The following is a 19307-nucleotide window of genomic DNA, read 5'->3' on the forward strand; positions in this document are numbered from 1 at the left end:
AAGGGAAGCAGTAGCTGAGAAGTGAGTGAACCAGAATAATGTATTTAATGTGCACATTGAGCTAGCAGTAAAGGAAACCTAGGAGGAATTTGCAAAAGAAATTTTAAGTTTGCTGATGACCTTGTAATTCTGTCGGAAATGCTAAAAGGTTTGAAGATTTAGTTGAATGGAATGTATAATGTCTTGAAAAGATGTTATGAGATGAACAAAAGTAAAACAAGGATAATGGAATGCAGTCAAATACTATCAGGTGGTGATAGGATTAGATTAGGGGATGAGACACGAAAAGCAGCCAATGAGTTTTGCTATTTGGGCAGCAAAATAACTGATGATCGTGAAAGTAGGAAACAATGCAAAATGTGCACTGACAATGGCTAGAAAATTGTTTCGCAAAAAGGGAAATTTTTTAGACTGAAAAAAAAGTTTTGTGTTAGGAAATCCTTTCTGAAGGTAATGTGTTGCGTTTAGTCATGTATGGAAGTGAAAAATTAACAATTTAAACTCAAAGAGAATGGAAACTTTTGAAATGTGATGCTGCGTATGAATGTTGAAGATTAGATGAGTACATCGAATAAATAATGAAAAGCTGCTGAATCAAACGGGGGAAAAAAGACATTTATGGCATAACTTGAGTAAAAGAAGGAAGTTATTGGTAGGATAGATTCTGAGGCATCGAGGAAAAGTCAGACTGGAAGGGAGGCAAGTGTGAGGTGTAAAAATTACAGAGAAGATCAAGGCATGAATACAGTAAGCAGGTTCAAATGTCATAGGTTAAATTGGTGAAGAGGCTTTCACAGGAAAGAGAAGTGAGGAGAGCTACATCAAACCAGTCTCAGGACAACAGCATATTCATATTTTACAACATGTATTGAGCCTTCAGTGTTTGTGTTGTTAATAAACTTTTAGCAAAAGAGACGAAAAATGTTAACTGGCCAAACACTAAAGAAAGATGTCATACAACTCTTGAGAACTTGCTTAGGTAACTTAAAGAACCGTCTTTCAGCTTCTAATAGTATTCAGCCCTTATGTATTTATTCCATAGTGATTGTACAAGCAGAATTAGGTAGGCAACAGAGGCATGCAAGCAGTCATTCTTTCTGTGTCCTATCCTCATGTGAAATGAGATTAAGATTTAATATAGAGTATGCCAAAATGTACCGTCTGGTATGCAGCTGACACTGATTTACAATGTACAGGTGTAGATGTAGAAACTTGCTTTCACATGATTTAGAATCATGCTTCTCTCAAATAAATGATTGGTAGGTGCACATGAAAGCTGTGACTTGAACTACCTATTTAAGTCTATTATCCCTCTTGTAGATACATCTTTACCTAGTGTAGCATTCATAACAATGATTAATTTACATGACAGTATTGAGTTAGACCTTATCTGGGTTTCTATTATTTAAAAGCTGTATACAAGTAGAGCTTTGGTTTATAAACATATAAATGCCACTTATTAACTGACTTTATAAACATTTGCTCTGTGCCTTTGCAGGATTCCTCAGGGAATGTTATTCCTGGACAGCATGGGGAGTTGGAAATTCATTTTGAAGATGGCAATATGTTTTCTGTTTCTGGATATCGAGGAAAGACTGGCTTAGGATATGTTTGTCTTCAGGTCAACCAGGCAACATTTTATCACAGTGGTAAGGCATACGTAAGCATGTTTTTATATCTTTTTGTTCTGCTATGTTTTTATTATATGAATTCTCACTGAAGCAGTATTTACCTATAAGTTCTTCAGTGTCATCTCAAGTGCTAATGTTTTGCCATGTGGGATCATGTGCAGCTTTTTTCTACTTTCCTATCCTTGTTTCCTATTTGTAAATGTCAGTTACATTTTGTCTATACTATCATACTGACATCCAAGTAGGTGGAAAGATACAAGACAGTGTCCTCATTTCAAGCGAGACCTTTTATCTTATGTCTGAACATTAACATTTCAGGATATCGCGATAGAGACAGGGATGAGCAGTAATTGTGAACTATTTGAAGAGTACTATTATATTTATAGTAATAATTATGATAGTAGTGATTTGGATGTGAGAAAGTGGATCTTGAGAAACTATTGTCAGAAATTAAATGTTTACAACTGTAATAATTTCTTCACACAATTGATTTAGCACAAATTTGCTAAAATGCTGCTTAAAGTTATGTGTGCAGTGTAGTGCAGTCACCTAAAATCAAAAGGCACTGCAGTCACTTTTTGTGTGTGGTTTAGAATACAGAAAATGAATTTTATTAACACAAGCAGTTATTCATATTAGCAAACAGTTAATGTTTTTCTTTGAAGTTATTCAAGCCTGATAATCTTATTCTGTTGTGAGCAATGTAAAAGGGAAAACACTTAAAAAGAAACCTTTTCCTTTGTAGCTGGTACTTGACTAAAAGATACATGATTCAAACCCTAATGGCGTTAAAAAAAAATCTTGAGTAGTATATGCCCGGCAATATGATGAGAGGTGGTAATATAAAATTCCCAATCATCCTTCATTCTTGATCCTTCAGCCCCCCCCCCCCCCCCTTTTTGATCCTCTGGTCACTCTTCTCGATCCTCTGGCCACTTTTCTTGATCTTCTGGCCTTTTTTGATCCTCCAGCCCCCCCCCCCCTCCCCTCCTGCTCTTTTTGATCCTCTGACCTGTTGTTTTGCTCATATGGCCACTTTTTCGATCTTGCAGCCCCCTTCTTGATCTTCATCCCTTTGCCCCACTCCCCTTTCTCAGTTGTACTACTTCACTTATTGTTTTTTTTTAACCCAGTTTTCAGCCCCCCCAACCCCGGGTTTTTCTCTTTGGGTCCTTGGGTCCCCTATTCCACTCTTTGGGCCCCCTATTTCACTCTTCCAACTCTCTTTTTTGCTCATCTGATCGCCTCTTCCCCCCTCCATTGGGTCCCTATATCACTCCTCTAGATCTCTGTATCGCTCCTCTGGATCCCTTTATTGCTCCTCTGAACCCATTTTCACTCTTCTGAACCCCTCTTTTGCTCATGTGAACTCCATTTTCATTGTTGTGGGCCTCTCTTTCTCTTCTCTGTGCCCCTTCTTGCACCTGTCGCTTCTGCACCCCTTCTTGCATCTGTGGCTCCCATTCTCATTCCTCTGCACCCCTCTCATTTTAGTGGCCCAGAGTGGATGGTCTCTATGGTGACAAGGTTGGCCATTGGTAACACAGGAAAACAGCATCAATAGTCAAACATTTTATTCAGTCTCAAGCTACTATACTTGTAGCACTGCTTTCTGGTAGCACCCCCTCCCCCTCCCCTCCCTCTCTTTTGGCACATGGTTAAGTGCTGCTTTCTGGTAGCTTCTCCCCTCCCTCTCCTTTGGCACATGGTGAGGACAGCACATGGTGGAGTGATGAGGCCTCAGGCTACGCACGACATGGCAGCTTGCGGCGAGGTGTACTGGTGGTGCAGAGACCTATTGTAATTCTTGCAGGGCTTGTCATCCCTCAGAGTGGAACTTACCCTTATCAGTGAAGGTGTACAGGACAAGAATGCCTGATCTGGCATAGGAGGGTGAGTGCCTATACTGCCCTGGTCCTGAATGGCTGTCCTCCATGCCAGAAGTCTGCAGTGGCCAGAGTGAGCTGGAATGCAGGTCACCAGTGGAATGTTGTCAAGTCCAAGGATGTTGTCTTAGAACCTGCAGTCCAGCTGATGGTAGGGGAAGCCCAAACTTGTGGTGGCTGCTTGCAGAATCATATTGCCCCACGGCCTTGTGTAGGTGTCTCTTCAAGGATGATGCTGACATGCTGGAACAACTTTTGCTGGAAATGAAGGTTATTTATGATGGTTAGGTGCTCAATTGTTGTATGTGCCACTTCTGACCCTTACGGTATAACTAAGTTCCATCACTCGAAGGTGTGGGAACCAAACAGGCAGTGACGCAGTAGCACTGTCTTTTCGTTGTGTCATGAGTATTGTGATCCTCAGCCTTGCTTGGCTTGCAGTGCATAAACAGGCCAATTGTTGCTACTGCCATGATGAGATTTTGGCTCCAGCCAGCTTGTGAGGCTTCTCACGACTGTTATTTATTTAAATAAAATAGAAAGAAACTTCCACATGGGAAAAAAATATTAAAAACAAAGATTCCAAGACTTACCAAGTGGGAAAGCGCCGGTAGACAGGCACAATAAATAAAACACACAAACACACGCACAGAATTTCTAGCTTTCGCAACCGATGGTTGCTTCTTCAGGAAAGAGGAAGGAGAGGGAAAGACAAAAGGATGTGGGTTTTAAGGGAGAGGGTAAGGAGTCATTCCCCCAATCCCGGGAGCAGAAAGACTTACCTTAGGGAAAGGACAGGTGTACACTCACACACACACACATATCCATCCGCACATACACAGACACAAGCAGACATGGCCTTTACAAATTAAGTCTTTGAACAAGATCCTGAACGTGGGCTTTCCACGACAGCTTACTATCTATATGAACACCTAGGAATTTGAACTGTTCAGTTTCACTATTCTTATGCCTGTTCTGTGAGATTAAAATGTCAGGTTTTGTTGAATTGTGTGTTAGGAACTGTAAAAACTGAGTATTACTGTAATTTAACGTTAGTTTATTTTCTACAAGCCATGAACTGAGGTCATGTACTGCTCTACTTGAAACCGAGTCAATGTTGCACACAACATCCTTTACTACCAAGCTAGTGTCATCAGGAAACAGAAATATTTTAGAGTTATCCAGAATACTAGAGGGCATATCATTTATATAAATAAGGAACAGGAGCGACCCCAACACTGATCCCTGGGGCACCCCCACTTGACAGTACCCCACTCAGATCCCACATCACAGCCGTTATCAACATTGTGAATAATGACCTTTTGCTGCCTGTTGCTAAAGTAAGAGGTGAACCAATTGTGTGCTACTCCCCTTATTCCGTAATGGTCCAACTTCTGGAGCAATATTCTGTGATCAACACAGTCAAATGCCTTTGTTAAATCAAAAAATACTCCAAACATTTTAAACTTTTTGTTTAGCCCATCCAGTACCTCACAGAGAAAAGTGAATATAGCGTTTTCAGTTGTCAAACGACTTCTAAAGCCAAACTGTACATTTGATAGCAAATCGTGTGATATAAAATGATCAATTAACTTTACATACACAGCCTTTTCGATAACTTTTGCAAACACTGATGGCATAGAAATAGGTCTAAAATTATCTACATCATCCCTTTCTCCCTTTTATAAAGCACCTGTACTACTGAGTACTTTAATCGCTCAGGAAACTGACCATTCCTAAAGGAAAAATTACAAATATGGCTAAATACAGGGCTAACATGTGCAGCACAGTACTTTAATATTCTACTAGACACTCCATCATAACCATGAAAGTCCTTAGTCTTCAGTGATTTGATTATTGTCTCAATCTCCCTCTTGTCTGTATCATAGAGGAGTATTTCATACGTCAATCTCGGAAAGCAGGGATGGCTAGAGGACAAATGTAAGGATGTAGAAGCTTATCTCACTAGGGGTAAGATAGATACTGCCTACTGGAAAATTAAAGAGACCTTTGGAGAGAAGAGAACCGCGTGTATGAATATCAAAAGCTCAGATGGCAACCCAGTTCTAAGCAAAGAACGGAAGGCAGAAAGGTGGAAGGAGTATATAGAAGGTTTATACAAGGGCGATGTACTTGAGGACAATATTATGGAAATGGAAGAGGATGTAAATGAGGACGAAATGGGAGATAAGATACTGCGTGAAGAGTTTGATAGAGCACTGAAAGACCTGAGTCGAAACAAGGCCCCCGGAGTAGACAAAGTTCCATTAGAACTACTGACGGCCTTGGGAGAGCCAGTCATGACAAAACTCTACCAGCTGGTGAGCAAGATGTATGAGATAGGTGAAATACCCTCAGACTTCAAGAAGAATATAATAATTCCAATCCCAAAGAAAGCAGGTGCTGACAGATGTGAAAATTACCGAACTATCAGTTTAATAAGCCACAGCTGCAAAATACTAACGCGAATTCTTTACAGATGAATGGAAAAACTGGTAGATGCGGACCTCGGGGAGGATCAGTTTGGATTCCGTAGAAATGTTGGAACACGTGAGGCAATACTGACCTTACGACTTATCTTAGAAGAAAGATTAAGAAAAGGCAAACCTACGTTTCTAGCATTTGTAGACTTAGAGAAAGCTTTTGACAATGTTGACTGGAATACTCTGTTTCAAATTCTGAAGGTGGCAGGGGTAAAATACAGGGAGCGAAAGGCTATTTACAATTTGTACAGAAACCAGATGGCAGTTATTAGAGTCGAGGGGCATGAAAGGGAAGCAGTGGTTGGGAAAGGAGTGAGACAGGGTTGTAACGTCTCCCCAATGTTATTCAATCTGTATATTGAGCAATCAGTAAAGGAAACAAAAGAAAAATTCGGAGTAGGTATTAAAATCCATGGAGAGGAAATAAAAACTTTGAGGTTTGCCGATGACATTGTAATTCTGTCAGAGACGGCAAAGGAATTGGAAGAGCATTTGAATGGAATGGACAGTGTCTTGAAATGAGGATATAAGATGAACATCAACAAAAGCAAAACGCGGATAATGGAATGTAGTCAAATTAAATCGGGTGATGCTGAGGGAATTAGACTAGGAAACGAGACACTTAAAGTAGTAAAGGAGTTTTGCTATTTAGGAAGTAAAATAACTGATGATGGTCGAAGTAGAGAGGATATAAAATGTAGACTGGCAATGGCAAGGAAAGCGTTTCTGAAGAAGAGAAATTTGTTAACATCGAATATAGATTTATGTATCAGGAAGTCATTTCTGAAAGTATTTGTTTGGAGTGTAGCCATGTATGGAAGTGAAACACGGACGATAACTAGTTTGGACAAGAAAAGAATAGAAGCTTTCAAAATGTGGTGCTACAGAAGAATGCTGAAGATAAGGTGGATAGATCACGTAACTAATGAGGAGGTATTGAATAGGATTGGGGAGAAGAGAAGTTTGTGGCACAACTTGACTAGAAGAAGGGATCGGTTAGTAGGACATGTTTTGAGGCATCAAGGGATCACCGATTTAGTATTGGAGGGTAGCGTGGAGGGTAAAAATCGTAGAGTGAGACCAAGAGATGAATACACTAAGCAGATACAGAAGGATGTAGGTTGCAGAAGGTACTGAGAGATGAAGAGGCTTGCACAGGATAGAGTAGCATGGAGAGCTGCATCAAACCACTCTCAGGACTGAAGACAACAACAACAACAACAACAACAACAACAACAACAACAGTCTCGGAAAGGCATTTGCTAAGAAATTTATATGATTTCCTGTAGATACTAAATTTTTATTTAATTCACTTGCAATGCTCAGAAAATGGTTGTTAAATACTGTACATATATCTGGTTTATCAGTAACAGAAATATTATTACTGCAAACTGACTATATTGTCAACCTTGTGCTGCTGACCAGACACTTCCTTCACAACTGACCATATGGCTTTAATTTTATCCTGTGAATTAGCTATTCTGTTTGCATACCACATACTTTTTGCCTTGCTAATAACATTTTTAAGCACCTTACAATACTGTTTGTAATGGGCTACTGTAACTTGATTGCGACTACTTCTAGCATTTTGATATAATTCCCGCTTTGTTCTACATGATATCCTTATCCCACTAGTCAGCCATCCGGACTGTCCATTACTGCTAGTACCCCGTTTAGAATGTTCTAATGGAAAGCAACTCTCAAAGAGCATGAGAAATGTGTTATGGAAAGTATTGTATTTATCATCTATATTATCGGCACTATAAACATCTTTCCACTCTTGTACCTTGACAAGTTTTGAAAAACTCTCTATTGCTGTTGGATTAACTTTCCTACGTAGTTTGTAATGAAATACGACTTTGGTTTGTGTACCAAAACCTTTTAGTGTTAAAATTTGTGTATCATGGTCTGAAAGGCCATTCATGCTTTTACTAACAGAATGCCCATCTAGTAATGAAGAATGAATAAAAATATTGTCTATGACTGTGCTATTGTTCCCCTGCACCATAGTTGGAAAAAACACAGTTTGCATCAGATCATATGAATTTAGGAGATCTACCAACATCCTTTTTCTTCCACAATCATGTACAAAATTAGTATTGAAGTCACCACATAGAACTACTTTCTGGTACTTCCTACAAAGTGAATCAAGAACTCTCTCTATCTTAAGCAAAAATGCTCTGAAGTCGGAATTAGGAGACCTATAAACAACAGCAATTAGAAGTTTAGTTTCACTAAATTCAACTAATGCTGCACAACTTTCAAATCTCTGTTCAGTGCAGTGTCGTGATACATCTATGGAGTCAAATGAAATACTGTTTTTTACGTACAGAGCCACTCCCCCACCCCGCAAGGAACTCCTTGAGAAACAGCCAGCTAATCTGTAGCCTGGTAAAGGAAGCCTCTGAATATCTAATTATTTAAGTGGTGCTCTGATATACCAATAATTTTTAGAGTTAACATCTATTAGCAGTTCACTAACTTTACCTGTGACAGAGCTAATATTTTCATAGTAGCGCCCAAGAAATTGTGGCTACACTACATACGTCCAGTCTTTGGTAGACACAGCCTCCAGTTCTCTGCCTTTGATAGATCTGCAGAGACTCAACATACATGAACAACAGTGTATAATATCTTCATTTCCTCCATATGTACTAGTCAGCGTGAACCACAGGGTTCAGTGGCTGTGAATTTAATGTATTAAAATCCCATTGCTTTCCTTTTACATGTATATAGTAACCATTCTGAAATCTCCATTATAATTAACAGAATAGTATTATCAATTTCCCATTCTTGTTCACACCTATTTAACAGTACATTGGCCAAATAGACATCTTGTAAAATTACACAACAGAAGAATGGAGCTGCTAGTATTGGCACTTCTCCAACATGCCATTTCCCATCACACAAAAAATCAATTACGGGTAGTGTGCACTCAGTCACATCAGTGCTCTGTTGCACAAGTAAGGAGTCTGCAAAACATTGTAAATACTAGAAAATATATTCCTTATCATTATTTACATTAAATGCTTATGTAAAATAACAATCTCTTTTGTTACATTACCCAAGGTTGGTAATCCAGTCTACCAGTGGCTGGTATACCGGAGAGTCATGTGGGTGAGCTGCTCTCTGCCTAAGATAGATGAAGGCTGCACTGAACAGAGTTAGAGCTGGTATGGTGTTGCATACTGTGATATTCATGGACATGGTCATGCAATGCTATTTCTCCCTGTACTGCTGCACATGCAGAAATATCCATTCAACAGAAATATGCCCCACTGATGTTGCTAAGAGTTGATTCAGGGAGAGGATGAGGTCTGGTTCTAGTCTATGATTGAGGCAGGTCAAACTTGCACCCTTCGCAGTTTGTTTGATGAGCACAATTGTGATTGTATTATGTTCCTCCTGCTGGTACCCATAACATTGGTTGGAAGATGAAATGTTGGCCTTGTTATATTGCAGATTGCCAATTGATTAACAATCCACCCCCATGTAATTCCAATGACTTTGTAGCTGTGGATCTACCACACTCGTAGCAGTTTACTACCAACACTGTTGCATTATACACAGACTAGATCCGATGCTGGCCTGCAGTTCCAGAATGTCTTGTGAACATTCCTGATCATTCGTTTTGCTTAGAAACAACTGAACCTCACATACGTCAGTGGCAGTGTGCCTTATGCAGGTTGGGACTGTCATAATCTTTCGCTGTGACAGTGCTGGAGTTTCTCTGCTGTCATTACTGTGTGCCTACCACTGTCTTCTGCAATCAGAAAAGTCTCCTTTTTTACCTGCACCTTTCATAAGCCAGCCAGGTACTGTGCCAGCATTAGTCATGTTAGGCTCAGCTGACCGTGCACCACATGGTGAATGGCTTCCTGCAAACCTGATATTACTGCCCACACATCCTGTGTGCTGTCAGCTAGTGATCATAACTTCCTTGCAATTACTGCATTTGTATCCAATGCTTGCACTCAGGTCTGTATAAACTGCAGATCTTGGTCTATGGTGTTCATTGTTCTATTCGCACACTCCAATAACTCCATTGTTAACTTCTGCTATTGGTGTTTATTGTTTAGCACCCCTCCTTTCTCTGCACCTCGACCCCTCCCCCTCCCTCCCCACTGTTACAAACTTGATAACTGGGAAGTGTGCCATTATGTCACTGCTATGTTACTCTTCGTAACTTCCTGTAACCTCTCCATGCTGCCCTTCAGCTCTCAGATATTGTCATCTGCAGTTTGGAACACTGTTTTAAAATCCTCCTCCAAGTAACCCCTCTTTTGCCTTTGCAAGGTACACAGCACTGTGTGCCATGTGAGAAAATTTGTGAGACTGACAACACTGTGAGCAATCTGGCGATGCAGTGTTTTTCTACTTGTGTAGACCAGTACGTTCATCCTTCCAGATGCTCAGTCTGAGTTTCAGCTCTGTACAGGCATCACAATATTTTGAGAGTACCATAAGTGAAGCTATGTTTTTGTTGTGTGTTATGAAAATAGAAAGCAGAATTTAGTGCAACATTACACCATTAAATTTTGTGTAAACTTCAGAAATCTGTGAGTGTGACCTTCGAAAAGGTGAAAAAGGCCTACGGGGAACATTTCTTATATAAAGCGCACAAGTTTTTGGTGGCACATATTATTTTTGGAAGGCAGAGAACATGTTGAAGATGAACCTTGCTGAGGGAGACCTTCAATTCAAAAGCTGACCTAAACTTCAAACATGTGCGTGCTCTTGTGAGATCAGAGCAACATTTAACAGTAAGGATGATGGGTGACTTGTTTGACACTTTCACCATATTTCCAATTTTGATAGAAGTTTTGCACATAAAAAAGGCTTGTGCCAAAATTGTGCTGAAAAACCTCACAACTGAGCAGTAGGACAGTCGAAGAAATGTTTGCAGTGATCTTCTTGAATGATTTGCCAATGACCATGAATGGTTCAGTTATGTGATCTGCTTGACGGGGGGTTTCATCCAAGATGTGGAGGAGGCCCTGCCAGCGGTGATAGAGAGCACTGGGTGCTCCGACTGCAAATTGTTGCTCATGTCGGCACCAATGACTCCTGCCGTCTGGGTTCAGAGGTCATCCTCAGTTCATACAGATGGTTGGCGGAGTTGGTGAAGCCTCGCTCATTGGGTGGAATCTGAGTTAACTATTTTTAGTGTTGTTTCCAGAACCGATCACAGTCCTCTGGTTTGGAGCCGAGTGGAAGGCTTAAACCAGAGGCTCAGATGATTCTGTGAAGATCTGGGGTGGAATTTCTCAACCTCCGCTATCGGGTGGAGAAATGTAGGGTCCCCCTGAATAGGTCAGGTGTGCACTACATGCAGGAAGTGGCTACAAGGGTAGTGGAGTACTTGTGGAGTGCACATGTGGGTTCTTTAGGCTAGAGAATTCCCTTCCTAGGCCCGACAAGACGTCTCCTGAGACACGACAATATTAATGTGGTAATAGTAAACTGCTGGAGCGTCTGTAGAAAGGTCCCAGAACTGCGCTCATTAATAAACGGTCACAGTGCCCACATAGTACCAGGGACGTAAAGTTGGCTGAAACCAGATGTAAACAGAAATGAAATTCTAAACTCAGATTGGAATGTATACCACAGAGACAGGCTGGGCAGTGAAGAGGGAGACGTGTTTATAGCAATAAAAAGTGCAATACTATCGAAGGAAATTGACGGAGATCCGAAATGTGAAATAATTTGGGTGAAGGTCATGGTTAAAGCAGGCTCAAACATGGTAATTGGATGTCTCTATAGGCCCCCTGGCTCATCAACTGTTGTGGTAGAACACCTGAAGGAAAATTTGGAAAATATTTCAAGTAGATTTCCCAACCATGTTATAGTTTTGGGTGGAGATTTTAATTTAGCAGATATAGACTGGGACGGTAATGAGAGGGGGAGCTATTAATATCAGTGGGGGCTACTCTGGGAAGAAGGTAGAGCTGGCAGAGGCTGCAAGTAAGATGGGGCCGGATGTTTTAGCTGTTAGTGACATTCGGGTAAGGGGTGAGAAAGAAGAGAAAGTGGTAGAATACAAGATCTACCTGTCAGGAGTCAAAGCAGGAATAGCACAATGGGGTGTAGGGCTTTACATCAGGAAAGAAATGGAACCCAGTGTAGTTGCAATAAGGTATGTAAATGAACGACTGATGTGGATAGATATCACAGTGTCAAGCAAGAAAATTAGGAATGTGTCAGTATATTCGCATTTTGAAGGGACAGATCAAGATAAGATGGACAGTTTTTATTAGGCACTCAGTGATGTAGTTGTTAGAGTAAAGGACAAGAACAGTGTTCTGCTCATGGGAGATTTTAATGCCAGGATTGGAAATCGAACAGAAGGGTATGAAAAGGTTATGGGTAAATTTGGAGAGGATATGGAGGCCAACAGGAATGGGAAACAACTCTTGGATTTCTGTGCTACTATGGGCTTAGTAATCACAAACTCCATTTTTAAACATAAGAACATTGACCAGTATACTTGGGAAGGCAGGGGAACCAGATCTGTAATTGACTATATAATAACAGATCAGGAATTCAGGAAGGCTGTGAGGGACACATGTGTATTCAGGGGATTCTTTGATGACACTGATCATTATTTAATCTGCAGTGAAACTGGGATTGTGAGGCTGAAAGTGCAGGAGGTCAGGTCCATATGTAGGAGGATAAGAGTGGAGAAACTTCAGGATAAGGAAATCAGGCACAAGTACATAACAGCGATCTCAGAAAGGTACCAGTTAGTTGAATGTAGTCAATTACAGTCATTGGGAAAGGAATTGACAAGGTACAGGGACACAGTACTAGAAGTGACTAAAGAATGTCTTGGAACAATAGTGTGTAAAAGTAGGATGAAGCAAACAGCTTGGTGGAATGACACAGTCAAGGCAGCCTGTAAAAGGAAAAAGAAGGCGTATCAAAAATGGCTACATACTAGAACTCAGGTAGATAGAGAGAGTTATGTTGAAGAAAGAAACAAAGCCAAACAGATAATTGCAGCATCCAAGAAGAAATCTTGGGAAGACTTTGGAAACAGGTTGGAGACTATGGGTCAAGCTGCAGGAAAACCATTCTGGAGTGTAATTAGCAGTCTTCTAAAGGGAGGTAAGAAGGAAATGACAAGTATTTTGGACAGGTCAGGAAAACTGCTGGTGAATCATGTTGATGCCTTGGGCAGATGGAGGGAATATTTTGAAGAGTTGCTCAATGTAGGTGAAAATACGATCAGTAATGTTTCAGATTTCGAGGTGCAATGGGGTAGGAATGATGATAGAAATACGATCACATTTGAGGAAGTGGAGAAAATGGTCAATAGATTGCAGTGCAATAAAGCAGCTGGGGTGGATGAAATTAAGTCGGAACTCATCAAATACAGTGGAATGTCAGGTCTTAAATGGCTACACAAGATAATTGAAATGGCCTGGAAGTCGGGACAGGTTCCATCCGACTGGACCAAAGCAGTAATCACACCAATATTTAAACATGGAAACAGAAAAGATTGTAACAACTACAGAGGTATCTCTTTAATCAGCGTTATGGATAAAATCTTCTCAGGTATTGTTGAAAGGAAAGTGCGAGTATTAGTTGAGGACCAGTTGGGTGAAAATCAGTGTGGGTTTAGGCCTCTTAAGAGGTTGTCAGGACCAGATTCTTAGCTTACCCAAATAATGGAGAAGTGTTATGAGTGGAACAGGGAATTGTATCTATGCTTTATAGATACAGAAAAGGCATATGACCGGGTTCCTAGGAGGAAGTTGTTATCTGCTCTACGAGATTACGGAATAGGAGGCAAACTTTTGCAAGCAATTAAAGGTCTTTACATGGATAGTCAGGCAGCAGTTAGAGTTGACGGTAAATTGAGTTCATGGTTCAGAGTAGTTTCAGGGGTAAGACAAGGCTGCAACCTGTCTCCAATGTTGTTAATATTATTTATGGATCATATGTTGAAAACAATAGACTGGCTGGGTGAGATTAAGATATGTGAATACTGCTGATGTCTTAGTTGTGATGGCAGATTCGATTGAAAGTTTGCAAAGTAATATTTCAGAGTTAGATCAGAAATGTAAGGATTATGGTATGAAGATTAGCATCTCCAAAACGAAAGTAATGTCAGTGGGAAAGAAATATAAACGGATTGAGTGCCAAATAGGAGGAACAAAGTTAGAACAGATGGAGGGTTTCAAGTACTTAGGATGCATATTCTCACAGGATGGCAACATAGTGAAAGAACTGGAAGCAAGGTGTAGGAAAGCTAATGCAGTGAGCGCTCAGCTACGATCTACTTTCTTCTGCAAGAAGAAAGTCAGTACCAAGACTAAGTTATCTTTGCACCGTTCAATCTTTCGACCAACTTTGTTGTATGGGAGTGAAAGCTGGGTGGATTCAGGTTACCTTATCAACAAGGTTGAGGTTACAGATATGAAAGTAGCTAGGATGATTCCAGGTACTAGCAGATGGGAACAAAGGCAGGAGGGTGTCCACAATGAGGAAATCAAAGAAAAACTGGGAATGAACTCTATAGATGTAGCAGTCAGGGCAAACAGCCTTAGATGGTGGGGTCATGTTACATGAATGGGAGAAGCAAGGTTACCCAAGAGACTCATGGGTTCAGCAGTCGAGGGTAGGAGGAGTCGGGGCAGACCAAGGAGAAAGTACCTGGATTCGGTTAAGAATGATTTTGAAGTAATAGGTTTAACATCAGAAGAGGCACCAATGTTAGCACTGAATAGGGGATCATGGAGGAATTTTATAAGGGGGCTATGCTCCAGGCTGAACACTGAAAGGCACAATCAGTCTTAAATGATGATGATGATGATGATGATGAACACAGAACAGGGAATCAGCGATCATAAAGTGGTTACAGCATCAGTGATTTCAGCCGTAAATAGAAATATTAAAAGAGGCAGGAAGATTTTTCCTTTTAGCAAAAGTGACAAAAAGCAGATTTCAGAGTACTTGACGGCTCAACACAAAAGTTTTACCTCAAGTACAGATAGTGTTGAGGATCAGTGGACAAAGTTCAAAACCATCATACAATATGCATTAGATGAGTATGTGCCAAGCAGAATCGTAAGAGATGGAAAAGAGCCACCGTGGTACAACAACAGAGTTAGAAAACTGCTTCGGAAGCAAATGGAACTTCACAGCAAACATAAACATAGCCAAAGCTTTGCAGCCAAACAAAAATTACAGAAAGCGAAATGTAGTGTGAGGGTGGCTATACAAGAGGCATTCAATGAATTTGAAAGTAAAGTTCTTTATACTGACTTGGCAGAAAATCCTAAGAAATTTTGGTCTTATGTCAAAGCAATAGGTGGATCAAAACAAAATGTCCAGACACTCTATGACAAAATGGTACTGAAACAGAGGATGACAGACTAAAGGCCGAAATACTAAATGTCTTTTTCCAAAGCTGTTTCACAGAGGGAGACTGCACTGTAGTTCCTTCTATAGATTGTCGCTCAGATGACAAAATGGTAGATATTGAAATAGACGACAAAGGGATAGAGAAACAATTAAAATCAATCAAAAGAGGAAAGGCTGCTGGACCTGATGGGATACCAGTTCGATTTTACACAGAGTACATGAAGGAAATTGCCCCCCTTCTTGTAACGGTGTTCCGTAGGTCTCTAGAAGAGCGTAGCATTCCAAAAGATTGGAAAACGGCACAGGTCATCCCCGTTTTCAAGAATGGACGTGAAACAGATGTGCAGAACTGTAGACCTATATCTCTAACGTCGATCAGTTGTAGAATTTTGGAACACGTATTATGTTTGAGTATAATGACTTTTCTGAAGACTAGAAATCTACTCTGTAGGAATCAGCATGGGTTTTGAAAAAGACGATAGTGTGAAACCCAGCTCACGCTATTTGCCCATGAGACTCAGAGGGCCATAGACACGGGGTCCCAGGTAGATGCCGTGTTTCTTGACTTCCGCAAGGCGTTTGACACAGTTCCCCACAGTCGTTTAATGAACAAAGTAAGAGCATACAGACTATCAGATCAATTGTGTGATTGGATTGAGGAGTTCCTAGGTAACAGAACGCAGCATGTCATTCTCAATGGAGAGAAGTCTTCCGAAGTAGGAGTGATTTCAGGTGTGCCGCAGGGGAGTGTCGTAGGAATGTTGCTATTCACAATATATATAAATGACCTTGTGGATAACATCGGAAGTTCACTGAGGCTTTTTGCAGATGATGATGTAGTATATTCAGAGGTTGTAACAATGGAAAATTGTACTGAAATGCAAAAGGATCTGCAACGAATTGACGTATGGTGCAGGGAATGGCAATTGAATCTCAATGTAGACAAGTGTAACGTGCTGCGAATACATAGAAAGAAAGATCCTCTATCATTTAGCTGCAATATAGCAAGTCAGCAAATTGAAGCAGTTAATTCCATAAATTATCTGGGAGTAGGCGTTAGGAGTGATTTAAACAATGCGAGACTAGAATAGAAGGGAAAACCAATAGAGGTACTCAAGGTACCCTCCGCCACACACCGTTAGGTGGCCTGCGGAGAATGGATGTAGATGTAGATGTAGAGGTGATGAATCCAGGATTTTTGAGTATGATCCTGAGACAAAGCAGCAAAGTGAGAAGTGGCACACTGAGACATCTCCTCGACTGAAAACATCTGAGTGAGCAAATCGAAGACCAAAACAATGCTGATTTGCATTTTTGACAGTAGGGGTGTCATCCGTGAAGAATTTGTTCCTCCAGGACAAATTGTCAACCAAGTGTTTTACAAAGATGTCCTTAAGAGTCTCAGGAAAAGGGTCAATTGAGTGAGACCAGACACTGCTGAGAAGTGGATGCTGCATCATGACAGCGCCCCATATCACGTGGCTGCTTCCATCATGGAATTTTTGAGCTCAAAAGGTATTCCTGTTTTTCCACAACCTCCCTGTTCACCTGACCTGAGTCCTTGTGACGTTTTTCTCTTTCCAAAATTGAAAAAAATGTCTTAAAAGGACATTATTTTGGACCCTGGAGAAAATTCGAAAGAATGTGACCGACATATTTTGATAAAAACTTTGATAGATAAAAAATGAGTCTCATTAATTTCCTCACATACCTTGTATATCAACTGCTTGTTGCATTTACCCCATAACCATTTTAGAACATATGCAATGTGCTGTAGTTCCTCCTCACTTCTCTGAACACACCTTTTTCCTCTGCTTTTTGACAGAACTTTCAAAACATATCCTCCAACGTCCTCACATTATTCCTTATCTCCCATGGATTAAATTATGGTCTCATCATCCATTGATGACTGGCGAGAACAACATCCTCTTGCCTTGTAAATTGCAAACCACTTTCCAACTACTGATTGTACTGTGATGTCAATAGTTATTTTGCCCATCTTTCCAGTACATAATTCCTATCTGTATATGTACTCATAAATGTACACATCACCAAAGCTTGTCATATTACTGTTAATTATGATCATGTTAACTTGCAGCATTGCCTGTGCATTAAACTATCATATATAGGCAGACTAACTGTTATATACACTGAAGAGCCTCCACCATCGTGGAGGGCTCCCATGAGCACACAGAAGTGCCGTAACATGACGTGGTGTTTACTCAATTAATGTCTGAAGTAGTGATGGAGGGAATTAACACCAAGACTCCTGCAGGGCTGTCCGTAAATTCACAAGAGTATGAGGGGCTGGAGACTCTTGTGACCAGCATGTTGCAAGGCATCCCAGACATGCTCAATATGTCTGGGGAGTTTGGTGGCCAGCAAAAGTGTTTAAACTCAGAAGAGTGTTCCTGGAGCCACTCTGTACCAATTCTGGATGTGTAGGGTGTCACATTATCCTGCTGGAATTGCCCAATTCCATCGGAAATCACAATGGACATGAATGGATGCAGGTGATCAGAGAGGGTGCTTATGTTCGTGTCACCTGTCAGAATCATATCTAGACTATCAGGGGTCCCATTTCACTCCAACTGCACACGCCCCCCTTGTTTTAGGAACTGGAAAATCTTGTACTGCATGTATCCGTCTTCATCCCATCTCGACTGATTTAATGCCCGAAATAACAAACCTTAGTGCTTCATGTGAGATGTGCAACACATAATATTTTAAAAACTTCCTTTAACCATTGTGTCTTAGAGAAGTACTGGCACTGTGCCAATTCATTGATGGTCTCTGTAATGTTGTGCTATTTAGATGTTGATCAGCAGAACAGCAACTACATGTTTTTCAGTCATCTGATGATTGTTAGGGTATGGCTATGACAGTTGCCCCCCCCCCTTCCCCCCCTCCTTGTGTATTATTTCATCTGTAGATGGTGGTTAATGAAATCCTCCATAATTGGCTGTAAATGTCGAGGTGTAAAATATGGTTTTCTATATACCGTTGGAATTCTGTGTTGCATTGTGGGTATTGCTAGCAATGGGCCCAGAGGATTACATAGATCCTTGAATTCTAGAAACAATTTCCCTTTTCTATCGTCTCTGCTTCCTTTAGATGCTCTACTTTCATAAGTAATGCAGTACTATTGGCAGTTTGCTTATGACCATGGCTCACACATGATGTGTTCCAGTCATCCTCATCTGGGATGTCTGAATTAACTACCAACAGCCCTTGTTCAGCTTCCATCATCAGTGTCAAAATTATGTAAATTGACGGGTACCACTCCTCCACCATCTCTTTCCTGTATGCATTCAGTGCATCATGTTTCTCTAGTGTCTCTGCCACACATAATGCGTCAACACGCAGCTCCATTTCCACAGTCACCCAAAGCAATGTCCTGGTGCCTCCCAGCATTATATGACATGTTAGTGTTTTTGTCCACAGTTTAACCAAGCTTATCTATGAAGACAGATGAACCCTGCAACATTTCTCTGTAGGCGACAGGTTCCCTAGATGGAACATTGCCCTCTAAGTTATACTGCATGTTGCTGAAGGTCAAATTTGACATGATGTTTGAACGGAAAGTGTAATCGCAGGATTGCACAGTAACCTTTGCTCACATGAGTCACTACTTCCACTCATTGCTTAAATTGCTCTGCCCAACATGAAAATTTAATACCATTGAACCTACTGATTTAACATCAGTGTCTCCCACCCCACACAAAGTGTAGTGCAGTTGGTTTAATTACTTCCTTCTTACTAGGTCCAAACTTGGCACAGATATGTTTGCCCCTGTGTCCAACAGAAATTGATGTTTCTTGCCCTCCACAATTCCTGCTACATCACACTACATCTCTGCACACGTATCTGTAGCATCCGAATGTAATGGGAATGCTGCTTGGAGGACTTGTGAGTTCCACTTGCCCTTAAAACTTGTC

The 19307-nt window shown here is 40.7% G+C and overlaps 1 protein-coding gene across 3 annotated transcripts in view; it reads left to right on the plus strand.

Annotated features, from left to right (window-relative positions):
• Window positions 1-19307, plus strand: part of LOC126266719 (autophagy-related protein 2 homolog A) — a 492161-nt gene that overhangs the window by 242997 nt on the left and 229857 nt on the right. For all 3 annotated transcript variants that reach the window (XM_049971191.1, XM_049971193.1, XM_049971192.1), the window contains one exon: window positions 1499-1649. In XM_049971191.1, coding sequence (XP_049827148.1) covers window positions 1499-1649 — 151 coding nt within the window. The remainder of the gene's footprint in view (window positions 1-1498; window positions 1650-19307) is intronic.

Source organism: Schistocerca gregaria, chromosome 4 (assembly GCF_023897955.1).
Source record: "Schistocerca gregaria isolate iqSchGreg1 chromosome 4, iqSchGreg1.2, whole genome shotgun sequence".
Taxonomy (NCBI): domain Eukaryota; kingdom Metazoa; phylum Arthropoda; class Insecta; order Orthoptera; family Acrididae; genus Schistocerca; species Schistocerca gregaria.